General features: G+C 35.6%; 1 protein-coding gene across 28 annotated transcripts in view; it reads left to right on the top strand.

Annotated features, from left to right (window-relative positions):
• Positions 1 to 21544, top strand: part of GTDC1 (glycosyltransferase like domain containing 1) — a 385416-nt gene that overhangs the window by 177537 nt on the left and 186335 nt on the right. For all 28 annotated transcript variants that reach the window (XM_057301394.2, XM_057301398.2, XM_034954037.3 and 25 more), the window contains 2 exons: positions 10233 to 10400; positions 13916 to 14089. In XM_057301394.2, coding sequence (XP_057157377.1) covers positions 10233 to 10400; positions 13916 to 14089 — 342 coding nt within the window. The remainder of the gene's footprint in view (positions 1 to 10232; positions 10401 to 13915; positions 14090 to 21544) is intronic.

Below are 21544 nucleotides of genomic sequence, written 5' to 3' on the forward strand. Positions count from 1 at the left end.
TCAGTAGAAATAGCAAGTCCCTATATTTTTCCTGGTTAGCTTATTTGTTATTTGGGCACAAAATACTTTTTTTTTTTTCATGGTTGTCAGGAACAGCTTAGTTGTCACGAAGCAGATATTATTATTGTTATTGTCATGATTACTTTAATTATTATAGTGTCATAATATTCAAGCCTAAATCATGATACTGTCCAAAAGCCACTCTGTACTTGCCTGTAGTTTGTTTATCAGGCTTGCGCCTCAAGAGAGTTTTCTGAATCTACTTGTGGATAGTGCTCTGGCTTGACTGGTCAGTAGGTCCTTAAATGTGTATAATTTTAGACTACACTGATAGGGTCGGATTGCAGTGATGATAGAACTTACATCCATTACTTTGGGTCTCCAGTCTTCAAACTTTATAGTGTTTAGAAGGGAACTCCAGAGACTCATGAGTGGCATGAAATAAAGGGCAAAGAACATTCCAATGTAAAATGATATGCTGCTTTTAAGGAATAGTCCTGTACAATAGATTAATCATGAGATGAATTATAAATATTTCACATACTAATTATATTAGTTTATGGTGATAAAACACCATCTGAAGTGTTCCCAGCACACTCAGCAAGTTAGATGCTCTTTGCATGTTAATTGACTTACTTCTTCAAGGCTAATGATCATGAATCCCTGAAGGTGACAAAAATTATTATCAAGATATTGTACATTGCTGATCTTTGTACCAGGTTGACATCTACCTTTCCTCTTGAGTTCCGTTTGTTTGGATCCTGTCTTGGATACTTTACGATGGTGAAGCAGAGAACAGTGCCTGAAATACTATTAGGGACCCCAGGAAAAACTAATGAGCTCAATAAAAAATGACATCAAATAACACATCTTAGAATCGTGTTGGGTGTTCACATCCATGGGGCATGGGGAATGTTAAGCACCCATGGGCATGGATGCTTCCCAGCTTGTTTTAATGGTAGGAGTGAATATTGTATTGAACACTTCTGTATAAATGGAAAGTTAACCAGTTTTATTTTCTCACAGTCGTTGAGGGAATGAATGATCCATTCACTCCATTTATTCATTCACTTATTTGAAAATATTTGTTAAGCACGTGGCTAGGATGGGGAATAAGACAGATGTAGGACCTGTCCTAATGGAACTTTAAAATCCAGAGTGATAGCTGCCAAGTTAGGAAAACTATAGGATACTAAAGAAAAGAACAGCAGATCTAATTTATCTTATCAAGGAATATATACTTCAGTGGGAAGAAATGGGATAATATATTAAATATTGGAGAACCACATAGAATAGTTATGTAAAATTATATAACAGACTAGATCCCACATTTTTAACAAACATACTTGGTGACCAGGCAAGTTCTTTATTTAAATCAACTCTCCAGTGTATTTCCTCTCATTACCCTATTATCTGTAATCTTCAGTTACCTACTGGGCACTCTACTTATATTCAGTATTTGCAAAACATGTCTCTTTATTTCTCCTCCAAACCAGGATTTTTTTTTTTCTCTTGTGTTAAGGAGTATTACACCATCACTATCTGATTATGTAAGCTAGAAACCTTTAGCCTCTTACTTTTAATAACCAAGCCGGACATTTCTTTCATCACCCTTAATGTTAGCCACTCTCTCTATTCCAGTGCCCTGACCTCCTCCTTGTTATTCCAGGAGGCTCGCTCCTGCATGTTATTTAGGATGCTTCCTAGAGTGCATCTCCTTAGGAAAGCCTTTATTGATGGTCATTACCTCTCCACAATTTGTATAGCCAGAGCAGTCTGGCCACTCAGTAAATATGTGATGGATAAAGGGTTGAAATAAAACTATTCACTTTTGTATAGTTCTTCTTTGTACCACTTATATTCTTTTATATTTCCAACACAGATTCTAATAAGTACAATTAACACAAAAACACTGAGTCACATACTAATCTTAAGATGATTCAAAATCAGTGTGGAGTAAGTGAAAAAGTAGAGGCTTTAGGCCCAGATCAACTTGAATTTGAAACTCATCTTTACCTCTTAGTAACTGCTGTTGTCTCAGCATTTAACCAAACCTCTTGTGCTTTAATTTCTTAACCAGTAAAATGAGGATAATAAGACATATCTCTTAGGGGTGGTGGTAGTGATGTGTGTAGAGAACCTTGCACGATACGTGGTTTTCTATCTTCCTTTAAAATATTACCATCAACATTACAATATTATGGTGATTAAAGGATTCCATTATCAAAAAGTGATCATGGAAAGCCATGGATTTAAATGAACTGTTTTGTTTTTGTTTTTGTTTCTGTTTTCTTTGAAACGGAGTCTCTCTCTGTCGCCCAGGCTGGAGTGCAGTGGTGTGATCTCGGCTCACTGCAAGCTGTGCCTCCTGGGTTCACGCCATTCTCCTGCCTCAGCCTCCCAAGTAACTGGGACTACAGGCACCTGCCACCATGCCTGGTAAATTTTTTCGTATTTTTAGTGTTAGCCAAGATGGTCTCGATCTCCTGACCTCGTGATCCGCCCGCCTCGGCCTCCCAGAGTGCTGGGATTACAGGCATGAGCCACCGTGCCCGGCCTAAAGGAACTGGTTTTATATCTTCTGTATTTGGTTATATTTAGAGTAATCTTCCTTATTTTGAGAATAATAGTGATTTATAGTGGTACTTTATTTAAATAATTTCTTTGTCTTCTCACTTTACAACCATCTTTTTCTTGGCCAATAAGCATTAAAAACTGAGTTAATTAAGAATAAGAAAAAATAAAAGATTGTTAGTATAATAATGAACATGCAGTGAGTCACCAAATTGCTGAAAGATAAAGTACAAACTTCTTATCCTGCATCTGGATACTTCTGGGTCTGAGGAAGACCACCGTTTCAGTTTTATCTGATTATTCATTTTTTTCCAGACGCTAACTGCTAGCCCTCTCTGACTAATTCAAATAGCACTGATCCTTTTAGTCCCGAGAACTCAGGACCTGGGCCTCTTCTGCCACCCCTGATAATTCTGAGACTTCCTGGTTTTTCACTGCTCTTAGTTCTCTTTTCTTCCGCTGAGTGGCCATAGCACTTAGTGCCTCTGCCTTCATTCGTAATCAATCTCACACTGCTTTGTGACATTTCTTGTGCAGGAGAGAGCAGTTACTTATCTTTTTTATTGTTATTTAATGTTTCCTGTATTTACGGCTTATTTCACCAATTATATTGTCAGTTCTTTTAGAACGGGGTGATATCTTATACTTCTTAAATTGCCAAGTCAAAAGATTTTACAGTGTTCTGATTTGTTGACTTATTGATAGAATGTCTAAAAACAGATATATCTACAAATGTTCTGGTTCATATTACCTTGGACCTTGTAAGAATACTCTTAATAATGAACTCCAGTCCCAAAAGAAATAAACACATACATGAAAAAATGTTTAAATGTATGCAATAAAAATTTCAATGTATTTATAGATTTTTTAAAATAGTAGGCTCACCCTCTCTTCTTGTCTCTTCCTTTCTTTTTAGCAACATAATTACAAAGTGTCTTTTATGGATTAGGCACTGTGCCAGATACCAAGAGTTAAAAGACTCAGCGTTTGCAGGAATAATTTAAGAGACACCTGAATTTAAGTGACACCTTTAGCTAAAGAAGCTCAATAGGCATTATGGAATTTGTTTCCTTAAACATCCGTAAGACAGTTCAGAGTGCTGATGATGGCAGCAAGGATAGATGTTAAGAAAACAGCCTTATGTTGGAGATACTGCTCAGTGGCAGGTTGTGCCTACAGTCTTTGATTCCCTACCTTCTTGACAGGTGTTCTGTATACAGTGCTTTTTTGTATACAGTGCTCTCCTGGCCATTGTGATAAGCACAGGAAAGGAAAATTACATGATGGAAGAAAGTAAAACTGCCCGATTGATGCCACACGATGAGACAGCTTTTGGGAAACTGGCTACTCTATTTATAAACAGCCTGTAAATTACCACCACAAGAACCTGGGAGATTAAATGACTGTGTTTCCTTTTCCTTCAGATAAGACTTCCATCTTGTATTTTTAATTGTTTCAGCAAAGGGAAACATTTTGTTAGGCAGTGTTCTTGAAAGTTTTTGAATATCCATAGCATTTAAACATGCAGTAGAAATGGTCCAATTAAGATTAAGTAGCTGACAACTAAAGCAAATTGTGTTAAAATGAATTTTGTATATTGATGATTAATGAATATTAGAACTCAGTTATCTCTCTACACAAGTTTTATGAATTAAAAAATATGTTGAAACCAAAGACTTTTGAAATGCTTGGGAGTAATTTTCATTTACGTGTGTATGTATCATTGAGCTTCTGTTGTAATTAAAACTCTGTCAAGGTGCTTTGGAAGTGATAAAGGGAAGAAAGCAATAGCTGTCCTCTCTTTCACTTCTCATATCCAGTTTTATCAGCAAACCCTGACAGTTATCAGTACACCCAGTCAGGCCACTTGGTAACACTCTCACAATATTAGCATCTTAGCCCAAGACAGTGTCATTTTTTTTCTTCTTGCTGTCTTCTTCCACTCATGACTCCTTGCAGTCTGCTTTCCATATGGTAGTCAGAGTAAAGTTTTCTGGTATTAAAAAGTAATTTAAATATGCATGAATTACATAAACAAAAGAAATATAAGAGATTAATACAAAGAAGATTTCAAAACTTTATGGACATGAGTATAAAAATCATGCCCTAGTTGGAGATATTATGACTTACCATATCATGAAGCGTAATAAAAAATCATACCTTTTAGAAATAATTTTTAACATGGTAAAACAACATGGTGTTAAAAGCAAGAAATGAAAGTATGCAATAATGTATTTCTGTTACAAAGTGGAAAGAATAAAATAAAATATATCTAATGTACATATAAGATTTTGTCACTTCCCTGCTTAAAATCCTTCCAGCTCTTCCTATTGTTCTTACCACAAAACCAAAATTATTTTCATGTCTTACCTTTGAATCTTCACCCTTATTTTTGGCCACTCTCCCATTGGCTCCAACCTCCTTGGTCTTCATTCAGTTCCTCAACCTGTCATTTTTCTTCTTGCCTCAGCTACTTTGTTTTCCATTTTATGTCTGTAATTTAGCATAGTGCCTTGCAAATAATAGGTGCCCAGCACATGCTTAGAGCACCAAAATGCAAATAGTAGCTATCTCTCTTTGGAATAGTTATGGGTGATATTCACTTTATATGTATTTTTTGTGCTTAAAACATTTTCCGTAGTGAATGTGTATTTTCTAATTCTCAGAAGGAAAAGAAAAAATAATGCCATTCCAGAATTGGAGAGCTGGGTAGGTGAAATTCATCTAGGCAGGAGGAACATGGAAATTAGGTTATCACAAGCGGGTCAAGGGTCTGTTCAGGAAAATCAGTTAAGCAGGTAATTGTATTCAGGAAACATGGGTGTCAGGTTAGGGAAAGCTGGTTCATCCAGAACTGTGCTTTCCAATACAGTAGCCACTAACCACATATGGCTAGTCGATTTAAATTTAAATTTAATCAAATTAAATTTAAAAGTTAGTTCCTCAGGAGTACTAGCTACATTTCAAGTGCTCGATAGCCATATGTAGCTGGTCATATGTGGACAGTACAGATATAGAACATTTTCATCATCATAGAAAATACTGCATCACAGAAAATACAGGATCCTAGAGAGTAGATATCAAGGAACAGGAATGCATGAGAGGGAAGAAAAGAACCAAGGCTTAGGTAATGAGTCTTAGCAACATGAATCTAGACCAGGAGTTTAGGTATTGAGCAAAGTGACACAGCTAGAAGAATTTACTCTTTTGTCAAAGGCCTCCTGAAGCCATGCAAGAAATTGTGTATGAGTGGTAACACAGCCCAAACTGGTATCCGTGTTAAATTGTATACACTATCTCATTATGTCATAAATAGCTTCAGGAGAGGAGAGGGGCCTACTGAAAAGATTTCATGGGGCAAGAGTGAGGTGACCTAGCCCATGAAGAATCATTACTAAAGTGTATGGGCAGTGGCTGGAATATTGAATGCCTGCCTTCTGTTACTCATTTCACTTCCCTTCTGTACCATTTAAGATATAAAAGTGTGCATCTTGATGGTAATGGTCACACTACTACTGCCCTTAGGTATATTTCAGCTTTTCTTTTTACATATTAAGTAAATAGGGTAAAAGGCAAACAACTGATTTATTTAAATTGAGCAGAAAATAATAAAATCTTTAATCTCGAATTTCATTGTGTTTAACTGTTTCGGATTCTTTAAACATATATGACTTGAAATGTAGATACAATGTGTATTGGAAACAATCGAAACATGTGTACAGGTCCTTTTCCCAATTACATGGAATGGTGTTAATGTGCTTGCAGCATAGAGCCGTTTTGGTTAGATGATTATAGTAGCAGCTTACTTGTACTTTTGGTGAAATGGTAAGCTAATGATGTAGCTGTTAATTTGAATTTAGCAGACATTTTAAATATAGGTTTCTCTTACAGAGACAAAAGTTGCAATTTAAAGCTCTTTGGTGGTCTAAAAACAGCTTAATTCTGTAGTAGCATGGTAATAAGTACTAATCCAGCTTATACAGTGATTGTAGTATGTCATGTTTGTGAAAGATTGCTCAACTGCTTTCTCTGGGTTTTATGTTAATTTAAAAATATTAAACATAAAACCTTATAACATCTTCATGCTGAGATAAACTGTTCAATTTAACTTGTGCTCAAGCAGCAGCTGTCGGGAATTATCTTGTTCCTAGTGGTTTTTGCTATCACCTTGTGTCCTTTCCTGCTAGAGACACACTGTGGGATGATAAAGTGCACCTTGTTAGGATTTATTGGTTAAATAATACCTGAGGCAAGATGAGCATTTGTAGCCCAGGGATTAGCTGCTGATCAAGTGATGTCATTCATTGTATTATTATCAATTTTTAAAAATTGATAGTAGGGAGCAGAGTAAAAATTGCCTATGGATCACCTGCATTCCTTTTGTGGGCATATTCATTACTTCTTTTTGGGTGTTGTTGAGCTAAATATTTGAGAAATTGCTTATTGACCACTTTACCATTTTACGAGCAAGAAAAGCAAAGAGATGATGGAGATAATTTCCACTATTTAAAACTAGTGAGGGCTATTTCAAGATTAATTATACAAATACAGTGAATTTTCTTTTAATGATTAAACAAACTGAAAGAAGTGTTGGCGTGGGCAGTCTCAAATGGGGAATATTATGAAAATTATTGTTGTTTCTCATATGAATATATTGCCTTCTTTTATTTCGGAGGTTTTCTTTGGAAGGCTCAACTTTAGGGTTGAATTCTTTGGTTACGGATAAGCTGGTGGGTAGGGGGACATGTGGTAGAAATAGAGTGAAGGGCTCCTTTCGGTTAAGCATTAGCTATAGATAGTCCACCCTGAGGATAATCCTCATGTAGAAATTAACAGTTGGAATATGGCTAGAAATACAGATATGATGGGTTTATTGTTTATGGAATATATAATTTTTTTCTTCTACTTACTGCCATTTAATGCCTGTTACTTCAAATGTATAGTTTTATAAATGTATAACTTACCCAAAATTTGCAGTAGGACAATGCCTTGCTCCATGAAATCTTTTTGATAGACTCTCCCCCTCCCCTGAAGCTATGAATTACTACACACCTGTTCACATAGATTAATCAATTGTTAATGTGTTTGCACATTTTTTATTTTTCTCTCTGTAAATATATACATATTAATATTTATTATTAGTAGTAGCATTTGGCTGAACTATTTAATAATTTATTGCAGACATCATGGCATTTCACATCTAAATAATTTGACATGAATCTCCTAGGATAGGAATATTCTCCTACATAACTGCAATAAAATTATTGTATTTAAGAAATTAAAGATTGATAAAAACTTGCAGTCTTATAATTAGCCCATATTCAAATTTTTCCTATTGTCCTAATAATGTCCTTAATAGGTGTTCTTTTCCCTTCCAGTGTCCACTGAAGGATCATATACTGGATTTTGTTTTGAGTGTCTTTATTTCCTTTAGTCTAGATTTTTTTCTTTTATGACATGACATTTTTGGAGATCCAGCAAATTATTTTGCAGAATATTTGTCTGGTTATTCCTTACCAAATTCAGCTTAGGCATTTTGGGCAGGAATACTATACTGATGATTTGTATCTTTCTCAGTGTATCACGTTTGGAAATACATAATATCACTTTGTCCCATTATTGGTCACAGTAAGTTTGATCACTTGATTAAGTTGGTTTCTACCAGATTTCCCCATCATAAAAGGTATATTTTTTGTAATTAATAACTCATATGAAGGCTACTTTTAATGCGTTTTTCTGCCTTGTGTGTGAAAAACATTATGCTTGCCCAGGTGATAATGATTAAGAATGGGCGTCATTGCTTGCAATAGTATGTATGGTCAGGGATGGGCACAGTAAGAAAGAATAGAAGGAGAGGAGGATTACGCAATAACTAGACCTAGAAGTTGCCATGTATTCCCTTTTAAGGAAAATATTGTTTGAAATTAATATTTTGTTGTTTCCTCTGCTAAAGATCAGATTTTTAGGTAAACAAATATCTTCATGTTTCAGAATTTTCAGTGTAAGTTTTAGAGAGGCTTATATGTGGTAGTGGTGTGGGGAATATGTTTGGACAAAATGGGGCATTGTTTGGTCATAATTTTTTTTTATTTGGGTATAGACAGACAGGTTTAAAAAATAAGTGCATCTCCTTGGTAAGATTTTTTTTTTAACCTTAAAGAGATAAATTATAACATTAATATAGCAATGTAGGTTTGAAGCGGGATTGCTGGCTTTTGGTCTTGTGTGCCTCTTGTAGCCCGTGAAGAAGACACTTGAATTCCTACTTGTGATATATGCACTTATTATGTAATCCTTCTTCTTATGTGAAAGGCTAGTGCGGCAGATCATATAAACACCTGAAGTTAGCCATTTGGCTTGTCAGCAAGGGAGGATTTATAGTAGTTGTAATCATGGTAATAACAAGGATGATATTTTGTATTTATTAAGTACAGAAAAAAGCACTTGCAATGTAAGTGGTCCGCAACCAATTCATATCTGTGGTGTAATGAAAAGCACTTCGAGCTCTTAGAAGACCAGCAGTCTCTCTGCTTTGCAACTTTCTACCAGTGTGATCCTAGAAAAACTCTTAACCTTCTTGAACCTGATTTTTTAGAATGGGAATTAAAGCCATAAAGGTCAAATGACGTTACATTATGTTATAAAGGTGGCATTCTATCAAAATTGTGTCATCTAAATGTCCTCAGCTGCTCAAGTCCTGTACTTTGTCCCTCTTTTGTGTCCGTATGTAATAGGCACCTTATTAGGGAAACATTTCCAGGTTGTCCCAGACAATTAGTATTGCTTTCTGTTTGTTTCTCTAATGTTTTGTGTATGTCTCTATTACAGGCAGCATTTATCCTGCTGAGCTGTCTTGTTCATCTTTTCTGTTCTTCCTGGTTAGACCCTGGCACATAGTAGGCATTTAGTAAATGTATGTGGAATGAGAGAGTAAATTGACACTTTTTTCATTTATAAACATGGATAGGCAAGCTTTCAGTTTCCCTTTTTCCCTTAAAAATGAGGAATCAGCCTTTGATAAAATTTTTATATTTGTGCTTTTTAAGGGATTTTACAGATAATGCATCTGGTACCATTAGCAGTCCAGTAATGGAGAAGAAAAGATGTTTTTAAAAATACAAGTATTGTAAGATACTTTACAAGTGAGGGGAGGGTAAGAAAACATGCCAAGAGAAAAAGACCATACTAGATAAGTCTATTGCATAAATCAAAAGAGTTTATGTCATAACATGAACATGTGCCATTCCTGCTCATACATTGAATTTCAGTAGTTGGTTGCATAAAGAAGGAAAGTGTAATGAAACTGGCAAGCAAAGTATTCCCCAGTCAGCCTTATCTTTGTTCCATTTGTCCTTCAGATAGAGCTTTTCTTGCCTTTTTCAATAAAATCCATCCGGCTTTTTTTTTTTTTTTTAACATTTCTCAGTAACTGCACTGAGAAGACCAGTGAGATTCGGGGACTTTATAGTTCTAAGCAGCTGCTTTCTAAGAGATCAAAACTTAGAATGCTGCTACGTGGTATTAAGCCTCAACTATTGATGTGTCCCTATAGGGGATGTGTTTTTCTTGGGGTGGGAAGAGGAAAGAGGAGAGAAGAGCAAAGCATGATCCCTTCAAACATACTTGGGACAGTAAACCCCAATTTTCTTGTTTCCTAGGACCCTCTTTGCAAGTTCAGTGCTTAACCTGACCGAACTGGCTGCCCTTCGGCCTGACCTTGGGAAACTGAAAAAGATTCTGTATTTTCACGAGAACCAGTTGATATATCCTGTCAAGAAATGTCAGGAGAGGGATTTCCAATATGGATACAACCAAATTCTTTCATGGTAGGTATGGATTGTATCATTATATTTGGCCCTTTGCTACCTTTTTCTTTGTAGGTGGTTACGTTTTAAATCTGGAGACCTACTACTGTACACCTTTTTTTAAAACACCATAAGGTAGGTGCAAATATTTAAACAATTCTTCCTTCTGCAGTATATGTAAGATCACAACTAATCATTTTATAAAAATACATATATGTAACAATCTAATTATATGTTGAGCTAATTATCTATTTTTCACAACATTCAAAATAGAATTAAAAGGTTGGCAGGGACCTTCACCCCTTGATTTCATGATCTATTGCTTAAGGCATTTAGAAAGTGCAGTTAGTCAACTCTTACTTATTAATCATGATCACTGTATTCAGCTAAAATCAAAATAGAGTTTTACAGAGAAGTAAAAATTAAAGCATAATGGAGCAACTTGGGGTTTTGTCTCCCCCGCCTTTTTTTTTTTTTTTTTTAAATTGTAAGACAGAGAAGACTATGGACAATGAATCCTTAGGTAGTGTTTTCTTTTTTCCCTCGTTGAGTCTTCTGAAATGGCACAGCCTTAAAATACCATGACATTTTAAAGGTGATGGTCCTTCTCTATTGTTACTTCGACAAAGTGTATCTCCTGAAGCTTAGTTAATGAAAGAAGTTAATAACAATTCTGAAATGGCTTTGCTATTGGATCCTATTCACATAACTGCAACAGTCAAACGGAATCTGTTTGTCAGTGATTTTGTACATTTTATTTATCTTTATTAACAGCTATTAGCAACTGGGTTTGATGATGTATTTAAACAGACCCCCAATTCTTGCAAGAATGTTTCATAGTTTAGTTGACATAGAAAAATGGCTATATAGTAATAATTCTGTGTTGTGTGCATTTTGTGAATGTTTTCCTACAATCATTTTTACAAGCTGCTTCAATTGTGAAGTAGCAGTGCTATCAAAATAGAGTGCAACTGCTTCACGTCAAATGTCTCATAAAAAAAGCAGCCGTTTTAAAATTTCATAATAAAATTAAAATACTTTATATTGAAACAGAGAAGGAAAATATGTTTTAAAAATGAAAATAAAATCATTTTGTGCTTTATCAATATGGAAAACATTTGTAATATTCTTTTGATTTCTTGAATTAGCATCATTCTTTTCCTCAGATAGTGTGTTTATTACCCCTGAGAAATCATTGGGAAAAAAACTAAGTCTATTTTTTCCTTTATGGGTGCTTTAAAGTTAATGGAAGTTACATCCACTCATATCAGGGAGGAAATGTACCAAAAAGGATATTTCTGTAAACTATCTTGGATCTTTAATTTAGCATAGACTGGATTTTTAAGAATGTAAGTCATTGGGTCACATGCCGTTTGAGGGAAGCTATCTAAAAACAATTCAGCTCTCGATTCCTCCTCACTGTCATAAAACATTGTTTTTGCTGATAGGGAATGAGACTATAAAAGCTTTATACATGATTTTTCAGCATTGCTTTTCTCAAGAGGGTAAACTTATAGACAAGCTTGGAGAGAGAGAAGTGGACTTCATCATCAGTTGGCTTCTTAATGGGGAAAAAATGGTTCACAGTTGTCCAGAGGAAAAATAAGAGTGTCAAAAGGCAGTCCTGTTCAGATTCTCTTTGAAAAGTATGACTCCTGCTTCCTCAAATGTTTCTTTAGTTTTCTTGCTGACTTCTGCTTTTTTGGCACTGTCAGATTTCTTTCTGGACTGTGTGGCAGTTAAGGACTTTAAAGATGACTGACATAAGCACTCACCTTAAACAGTGATTTCACTAACCCTCTGACTTATGAACACATGTCACAACTATATATTATGACCTGTAGGTCACTATTACAATATGTGACATATGGTGAAAACAAGACTAGCTGTAAAACATCCTTCAACTTTTGGTATATTATTATATTAGCTTCCTTATTGCTTAGTGTTGTGTCAGCACTTCTGTGACATTCCTTTGTATTGTTTGTGTTGTAATCACCCGCACCCCCCAAATTTGCACTAGGTAGCAACTAATAAACAATACTTGTATAGAAAATCAGTTTTTTTCAAGGGATGCACGGAAGTAGCAGGCCAACACTCTTTTTGTTCATTTTTTATTCTGCTAGATATTAACATTGTAATAGTAAATTTGGCTGTCTCAGCAAATATGACTTAAACTAAACTGACATTTGGCTACGGCATTCCTATTCTATAAGCTCTACTTATTCTGTGGTGTTCTGCAGTCCTGTGTACATAACATGTCTTCTTTCCAGTAGTATTGATCTATCATTTTTAGGGTGGAATAAAACCAATTGCTTTGTCCCTTTAATCTTGTATACAGATGTTCCTCAACTTACGATAGGATTACAGCCTGGTAAACCCATTATTGTGAGTTGAGAATATTATAAGTTGAAATGCATTTAATACAACTAACCTATCGAACATCATAGCTTAGCCTAACCTACCTTCAACATATTCAGAATACTTACATTAGCCTACAGTTGGGCAAAATCATCTGGCAGCACAGGTCACTGTAGAGTATTGGTTGTTTACCCTTGTGATCATGTGGCTGACTGAGATTTGTGCCTCACTGCTGCTGCCTAGCATTGTGAGAGAATATTGTGCACATACCATTAGCCCAGGAAAAGATCAAAATTCAGTATTTGAAGTATGGTTTCAATTGAATATATATTACATTTTCACCATTGTGAAATTTAAAAAATCTTAAGTTTGAACCATTGTTGTTGCGGACTGGTATTACCACATTTATTTCGTTGAATTCGAAGATCATGGTGTTGCGGCGCTTTATAATTTATATGTACCTTTATGTAATCAGTTAGGACCTAGTGATCTGGATTTCCGGATGCATTTCTACCAGTTTCTTCTATTTCTCTGGCTAGCCCAATATAATATAATATGATAGTGAAACAAGTTATTTTGGGATACCATAATCCTTTCTGTGTAGTCTCAGAACTTTTAAAAACTTAACACAATTTCTTGAAGTAAAAGCTAAAGCAAGAAGTAGACTTTAACCAAATAGTGCCGAAGGTATCGTGCCTTAGTATGAAAGTAGTTTTATCTGAATTAGTCTCCTTGAAGTTAGTGAGAAGTGTGACAGATGCTCTGTTCTCGGTAGTATGGTGTAAAATGATGCACATCACTGACAGAAATTCAACATGGGTAGCTGGGCCACGAAGAAAAAGGAATTGCTGTACGTAGTGTTGTTGATAATATAGAAAGTTCCTGGCATTGTGGAAAAATATGCTTTGGTTTGGAGTCTCATGCGATCCCATTAAATCATTCTATTTCCCTGTTGCCTTTCAAATCTGATGCCACCAATCAACTCCCTGTGATATAACACTAATGAAACTAACTTAGCTCTTAGAGACATTTTGGTAGATACTGATATGAAGTGAAGAGTTCTTTGCAAACCTAAGGTGTAGTATAAACTCTGATTAATCCATAGAGGTCTTAGGTTGATAAAAATTACTGTGAATGAGTCTGGGCTCATCATTTGCATTTGTCTTTTACCTTTACAGCCTGGTGGCTGATGTGGTTGTATTCAACTCAGTTTTTAATATGGAATCCTTTCTCACTTCCATTGGAAAATTTATGAAGCTGATTCCTGATCACAGACCCAAGGATCTGGAAAGCATCATCAGACCCAAGTGCCAAGTTATTTACTTTCCCATCAGGTTTCCTGATGTGAGCAGGTCAGTATGTTTGACTCTGTTCTCAATATTGTGTCATAAATTATTCCTCAAATGTATAAAAATTGATGTTCTTCATGCCAGTTTTAACTTTTCAGCATAAGTATGGTTAGTTAGAGAATTAAGTTCTATCTCACCATGCTGTGATTTACAAAGATTTTAAATCATCATGTGTCTAACCCGTCACTAAATAGTTCAGATATTGAGTCCTTCTTTTCTTTTATTTATTTGTTTGCCAAAGCAGCCTGGTGTTTTGTTTCTTTCTTTCTTTTTTTTTTTTTTTTTTGTTACAGAAGTCGTTGTCAAGCATATTTCTCAACCTTTGCATTGAGCTTATGCCCATTGATTTATATATACAATAATAACTGGTCTAGATAAGTCAATGTTAAGTCTCACTGCTTGGATTAGTTCATTTCTCATGCTATTTTCTTTTATTTTTTCTTTATTTTTAATTATTTATATTATCTTAATAAAGAGTTAAGTCTTCTATATTGGTTTACAAATGTACCTAATTGCCATTTCTCTTTCTTAGTTACTAAGGACTTTTTTTTATTACCCTTGCTGCTGGGCCCACCTTGAATTAGCAATGGATGATGTGGCTCAAAGGGAACATTCTGGAATTCCTTTTCACTTTTGATTAAACCTAGCAAAACTGTTTTTACTACCACTAGGAATATTTCTCCCTTGTGAACAGAAAGTTTACTTCAGTGGGACTCACACTAGCAGGAGAGACGCTGCTGTTTTTTACTGACTGCTTTCTTAAAAGAGTTCAGGAACAGCTGTTTCTTCCTCATCCCTGAAATGAAGGCAGGAAATGATTTAATATCCATACATGCTATGCAAGAGGTCAGCATTAACTTCTGTGTTCTACACTTACTGAGTTCACCCATATTTTGCTGTAGAAACGGTAGTCCTCATCTGCACCCCTATTGCTGATTTATTTGAGTGTCTTATTTGTTAATATTTCATCGAAGAAAAATCTGCCCCATACAAAATCAAGTTAGTGAATCATAAAATTTAAGTTAGACCATCTTGCCCAATCTTTATATAAAGTGCAGAAAACAGAGGCCCAGAGAAGTAGAGACTGGCTTGTATTCACCTTGTCGTTGTCACAGACTGGATTAACATTTAGGCCTTATGACTTCTGATTTCAATTTCTACTTACCATTCAAGCATCCTGTCATTACAGGTCATTTGTCAAAAACAGTTAATGATTTATTTGCTGTTTTGAAAACTATAAAGCTAAGTGGAGCCACGATCACAAAGCAATTTTCAGAATATATATGTAATTACGTATATTATCTATGTATTTGTAGACATAGTTTTCTTATGTGTGATGAGAGAACTACAACTTTTGAAAAATGTGATAGTTATACTTTGCCTGTGATTAACTAGAACAGTTATATATCTGAATTTTTCAAAATATGAACCTTATATTTTGACATGTTTTAAGTTTTTTTAATATCACATATAGGCAAAATGTATATCTCTAAGTGAGTAGATGGTTATAGCTCCTCTTAATTATTACTGCTGTAGAATTCTAAATAAATGTTTTAAAATTCATTTACATCCGATGTATTTCTGCAACATCATATGTTTAATATACCTGTGGCAGTTGAGTAGTTTATTAATTTGGATGATATTACCATAAAGGAATCTAGCTAAATAGAAAAAGGTTAAGAAATATTGTGGCCAAGATAACATTCATAAGCAAGGTCTTAGCCTAGAATGTTATTTGAATTATTTTCAAATGGTAATTTGCTTTATGCAACCCAAACTCATATAGTGTAAGTAAGTGATTATTTGCATGAATGACAATCATTCTAACGCCTGCAGTTTCAAAACTGTATTATTTTGTTGAGATGTTGAAAAGTATTTAGTAATTCCAAAGGCAAAATAACCAAGGTGATTAAAAAATATTTTTGAATGCTTGTATCTTTCTCCCAATCCAAATATTATTTGGTCATGGGAAAAATGAATTTAACTAAAAACAAAGCAGAAGATACAGTTAAATTATTAATCATTGCGCTATGTAATATAATGGATATTAATTAGGGAGGGGAGAAAAGCCATATTTCCAACAAAATAAATGAATATTTTTAGAGTTTCTATCTGTTAAAACTCAGAGCATGTCTGTCACCTCAGCAGTTTCGCCAATATTAGACTCATGGCACCTACTGCTACCTCTTGCCTTCCTCACTTATCTCCTGCCTCACTCGCAATGACCAGATAAATAGTAGCATGAGAGTGTATTCCCTTGAAAACATTTCATTATATGTATTGAATATTTTGGGATGGGAAAGCTCTTAGACGCCGTAGTCATGTATACATGTATTTGAGTTTTGACCACCACTTACTAGTTCTGTGATCTGTACTTGTGGAATGACCTTGCACTTAAGTTCGTTAATGGTTGTGATTAAACCATCTTATAGGGATGATGCAGTGATTAAATGAAATAATGTATACCATGTACCTAGGATAGTGCTTAGCATACAGTAGATCCACAACAAAAGGTTATTTTATCTTATTACCCGCCCCGCTCCCATTAATTTATAACCTAGCATATTTATTGGCATCTGAATATAGAGGACTATCTTCCCTCTGCCTCTCATAGTCCTATAGTCGACACATGAAAATAGAGAACTACTCTCCTAAAAGCTGAATCTAATATAAATAAGGAGATTGGTTTTATTTATTTACTTTATCACCTTGAGTCAAACAATCCTTTGGCCTTACCAGACCCTACCATCCATTGATTGAACCAACTTAATTTCTTGTCCTATTTTCTCTTTCTTTGTCCAGCTTAACTTTCTTATTCCGTCATTATGTTTACTCTCTTGCATATCCTCTCAAATCATTTACACCTTTTGTTTCATATTTGATTGGCAAAAACCCTCGTCTGTTTAAATCTATTTGTTCATATACTGTCTTCCTGTAATCATGGACTAAACATAACTGGAGAAAAGCATGTCATACTTATTAGCATGTTCTAAATGTATGACTCGTAAGATTCAGATGGGCCCTTTGACTACCTGGCAAGCATTTCCCTTCTTCTAGATAATTAATTATGCCTTCTCCTTTTTTTAGAACACTCCAATACCAAATCTTCTATCTTCATTCTCAGCTGATGACTGAGGAAATAGAAGCAATCAGAAGACAACTTTTATTTATTGATACTACCAGGTCCACCCAATTATGTGCTTCTTCTGAGTGCATATTCTCCATCTTCTCACCTGTTACTGGGGATGAACAACCTCGCTTCTGTGTAAGGCCCCATCTACACTTCTTTTCCAGAACTCATCCATCCCACATACTCAAGGACTATTGTCCTAACAATTTTTTCTGGTATATTCTACATCATCAATTTTCCTTTCTTCTGAATTATTCCTATTTTTCTTTTATCTGAATTATTTCTATTAACATAAAAATATTATTTCTTATATCTTAAAATTTTTTTTTCTCCTTATTCCACTTCCCCCTTCTACTACCTCATTTCTCTCCTTCTCTTAGTAGCAAAACCTTAAAAGAGTTGTTTATACTTGTTCCTTCTAAGTTCCTTCCTCCTGTTCTGAGTTAAAACTATTCCACTGAAATAGTTTTAGTCAGGGTCACCACTGCCTCTAAATCCTGTGCTCAGTTCGTAGTCCACATCTTATTTATCATAGCAGCAGCATTTGACACACCATGACATATTCTTCAGTTGTCTAGGGCACATAGTCCCCTGATTTTCACACAGACTGCTGCTTCTCAGGCTCCTTTGCTGGGTTCCTCATCATCATCCTGACCTTTTAACATTGGAGCCACTTTGGCATTCTTGACACTTAAGGGGTTGGTGGAGGAAGAGCCCAAGATTGAAGTGAGAAGAAAAAGTAAGAGTCAGGAGGTCAACACTGAGATAATTATCCTGTGGAACAAAGGGGAGAGAGTTCTAAGGAGATAATCATTAGTGAATTCACAGCAGTGAGGTTAAGTAAAGTGATGACTAAAAAGCGTCCTTGAATTTGACCATTAAAAGGTCAGTGGCATCCACCCTGCATTCTATTAAGTCACAAAAAAGTTTCATGTGTATTGTCATAGCCAAAGAAACTTAGGATTCAGGTCTGGATGAGATCTCTCTCTGTCTGTCTCTGACGCGCACGTTCTCTCTCTCTCTCTCTCTCTCTCTCTCTCTCTCTCTCCCCACTCTTCTTATTTTATGGATAAAGGCGCCAAGGCCCAGAGAAGTTATATGTCTTCTGGCAATCACACAGCTAGATATAGGCAGAGCAGGAACCAGAACTTGTATCTCAAAATCTTCATCCAGTGTTCAGCCCACCACTTATTGTAAATGCAATTTCGGAAGTCTTGATTATCTGATTTTTCAGCTGACAGCAGATTAGCAGCATCAAATTGGGGGTGTGATAAAGGCAGTCTCACTGACAGCAGTAAAAAGTGACAGCTGACTGACAGCTTGACAACAGGGGAGGAGAGAGATAAACCATTTTGAAAAAAATATATGGGAAGTTAAAAAAAAAAGAAACATAGCAGCCTGGAGCCATTCTATGGCAGGGCAGGCAACTCTGCACATCAAATAACTCCCGCAGACATTTCTCCATGATTGTACAGCTTGTACATCAAAAGGATGACTGTGATTTATTAAGAGAGATTAAATGGTAACCAGTAAGTTTCATTTTAAGAATGTAGGAAAATGCATAATCCACTTTTGGCAGAAGTTATAAATGACAGCAAATGGAATTAAACATTATACCTTACTTTAAGATGTGCATGATCTGCGTTCCCCTAAAGGAAGACAATAAACATCTAAAGCCTTTCTTGTGCAGTTGTAATATCCTTCAGTTTTCAGTGACCAGGAGACATGTTATTAAGCTATCTTTTTAAAATCTCCCTGATTACAGCTTTGCCATTGACCAAATTTCCCATTTCTGCTGGGTTGCAAACACTGGCTCCTTCCATACTGAAGGCTTCCAGGCCTGCAAGATGATTGGTGGTCAACAAAAAACAGATTTTGTAATATTAATACCAGAAGATAAATATGATCCTGAGACTTGGTGAGATGAGAATTACTACTGGAATGTATTGCAAAAGACTATTTTGTGTTAAAGGATATAGATTAGATTGAAAAGTCGAGCAATTTTGCAGTGTGTTTCAAGAAGACAGATTTCCCGTGGAACTCCATGGTGCTGAGTATGTGATGGAGAGACAGAGAAAAAAGGGAGTAATCTTGCAACCTGCTAAACTAGATGCTAAAGGAAGCCAATATTTTCATACTTTAGGTCATGTAATTGTCATAAAGGCAAGGCCTAGCAGAAGTAGGGAAATTTTAAATATCCAGACCTTTCTGCAAGTCTCAGTCTTATGAAATCCAAACATCTGAAGAATTACATCTTCCTTTCCCCTCTCTTTTCCTTTCTCTTTTCTCTTTTCTCCTTTCTCCTTCCTCCTTTCCTTTCTTTTTCTTTCTTTTCCTTTCCTTTCCTTTCCTTTTCCTTTTCCTTTTCCTTTTCTCTGTTCCCTCCCCTCTGCTCCCCTCCCCTCCCCTCTTTCGACAGGGTCTCTCTCTGTCGCCCAGGCTGGAGTGCAATGATGTGATCATGACCCATTTCATCCTTGACCTCCTGGGCTCAAGTGACTCTCCCATCTTACCCTACTGATAGCTGGGACTGCAGGTGGGTATCTCCACATCCAGCTAATTTTTAAATTTTTTTGTAGAGATGGCATTTCACCATGTTGCCCAGGCTGGTTTCCAACTCCTGGGCTCAAGCAGTCTGCCCACCTTGACCTCCCAAAGTGCTGGGTTAACAACCGTGAGCCACCTTGCCTGGCCTCACATCTTGCTTTCTGACAGTGTCATCTTTAGATGGTAGAACTAGCCATAACAACTAACCCTTATTGATTATTACTCTATGCTCTGTATTGTACTAAATGCATTTATCATACATATCTTATCATTTAATATCTTTACAACTCTGAAAGACATTTCTTGTTGAAGAAACTCAGACATAGAAAATGTAAGTAACTTTTTGCCAGTGATCACACATATAGATAGTAAAGGTATACCTGGAAACCAGATACTTTTTAATACTGTTTTAGAACCCAAACTCTTAACAATTTTGCTGTAACTACCTGTCTCACAAAGAGAAACTCTGGTCTGTAGTACTTGACTTTGACCAGTAAAGAACAAATGATTTATAAAAATGAACTGACAGAAAATTTGAATGAAAGTGAGTATGTCATGGTAACATTATAAGAGAAAGCGCTCAAGGCTTTTGAAAGCATATTTTTAAAAGGTTGAAGTTCTGAAAAAGAAGATACATCAACAGGAATGAGAAATTTTAAGAAAGAATTTTGATAGAAAAAATGAAAATGGTCCTAAAGAAGCAGAATAGGAGGAATACTTCAAAGAAACAGCTGTGGGCTCAGGCTGTGATTTCATGTGTAAGAAAACATCTTTTTTTAAATTTTATTTTTGAAGTTATGTCTCATTTATACAAACTCTCTTGCCTCACAACTTAGCTTATAGCATGAAACATGTCTTATAGGGCAGTGCCCAGCCCATCACATTAGATGTTAAGGATGGAGCAGGCTGCATCTGCGCAGCATCCAACTTCTTCCATCTGTCCCCCTACAAGATTCTCTGCTGAAGGAGTATCCATGATTTTCATGTCGGTAGATTATCTTCACTTCCAACAAATTGGATCATACAAGAATGTGTTATAGACTTACAGCAAATTACAAAGTAGCATTTCTTATCCTTGAAAAAGACCATCTCCTCCCAAGGAATTCCATGAGGGAGTCATGAATAGAGTGTATCAAAGTGGGTATCATCTTCTTCAAATCATATTCAGCTGGATTAAACGTGAAGAGAGACAAATGCACAGGTTGTCAGGCTGATATTTGTATATATTTATCAATTGTCTGCTTTCTCTGTCCCATTATGGAAAAAGTTAAAATTTTTTTCATTATGGTTGCATATAATTAATATAAAAAGATCAAATGTTTATGTTTCCTGTGGAGATCTTAAAAAAACACCCACTTGTTTATTTTTTAATCAGGAGATGAATGGATGCTATATCCTTAGGAGTTTAAGTTTAGATTTTGAGTAAATTAAAGCAAATATACTTTAGATTCAGAAATACATACTTTATCTGGGTTTCAGGTCCAACTTAGTTGTCACAGAGTATATCCAATGTCAACCTTGCTATGATCACTACAACAGAATTTCATATATTTTCACGATCATTTCACTGTCTCTTCCTATTTCCCACCACATTGGATTGTCAGAGTTGCCACAGAGTAAACAACGGTGGGTTTTTCCTGTGAGTTTCCTCAATTTGTAGTAGATTTTACATCCCTGGAATAGGGATTATATAAAGAGCATTTCTGCTTTCCTACTTCCTACATTTTTGACATTGAAGGAAAGAGGGAAAAAGGATGTTGGTCATTTGGGGTAATCTCATT

Source organism: Pan paniscus, chromosome 13, assembly GCF_029289425.2.
Source record: "Pan paniscus chromosome 13, NHGRI_mPanPan1-v2.0_pri, whole genome shotgun sequence".
NCBI classification, from domain to species: domain Eukaryota; kingdom Metazoa; phylum Chordata; class Mammalia; order Primates; family Hominidae; genus Pan; species Pan paniscus.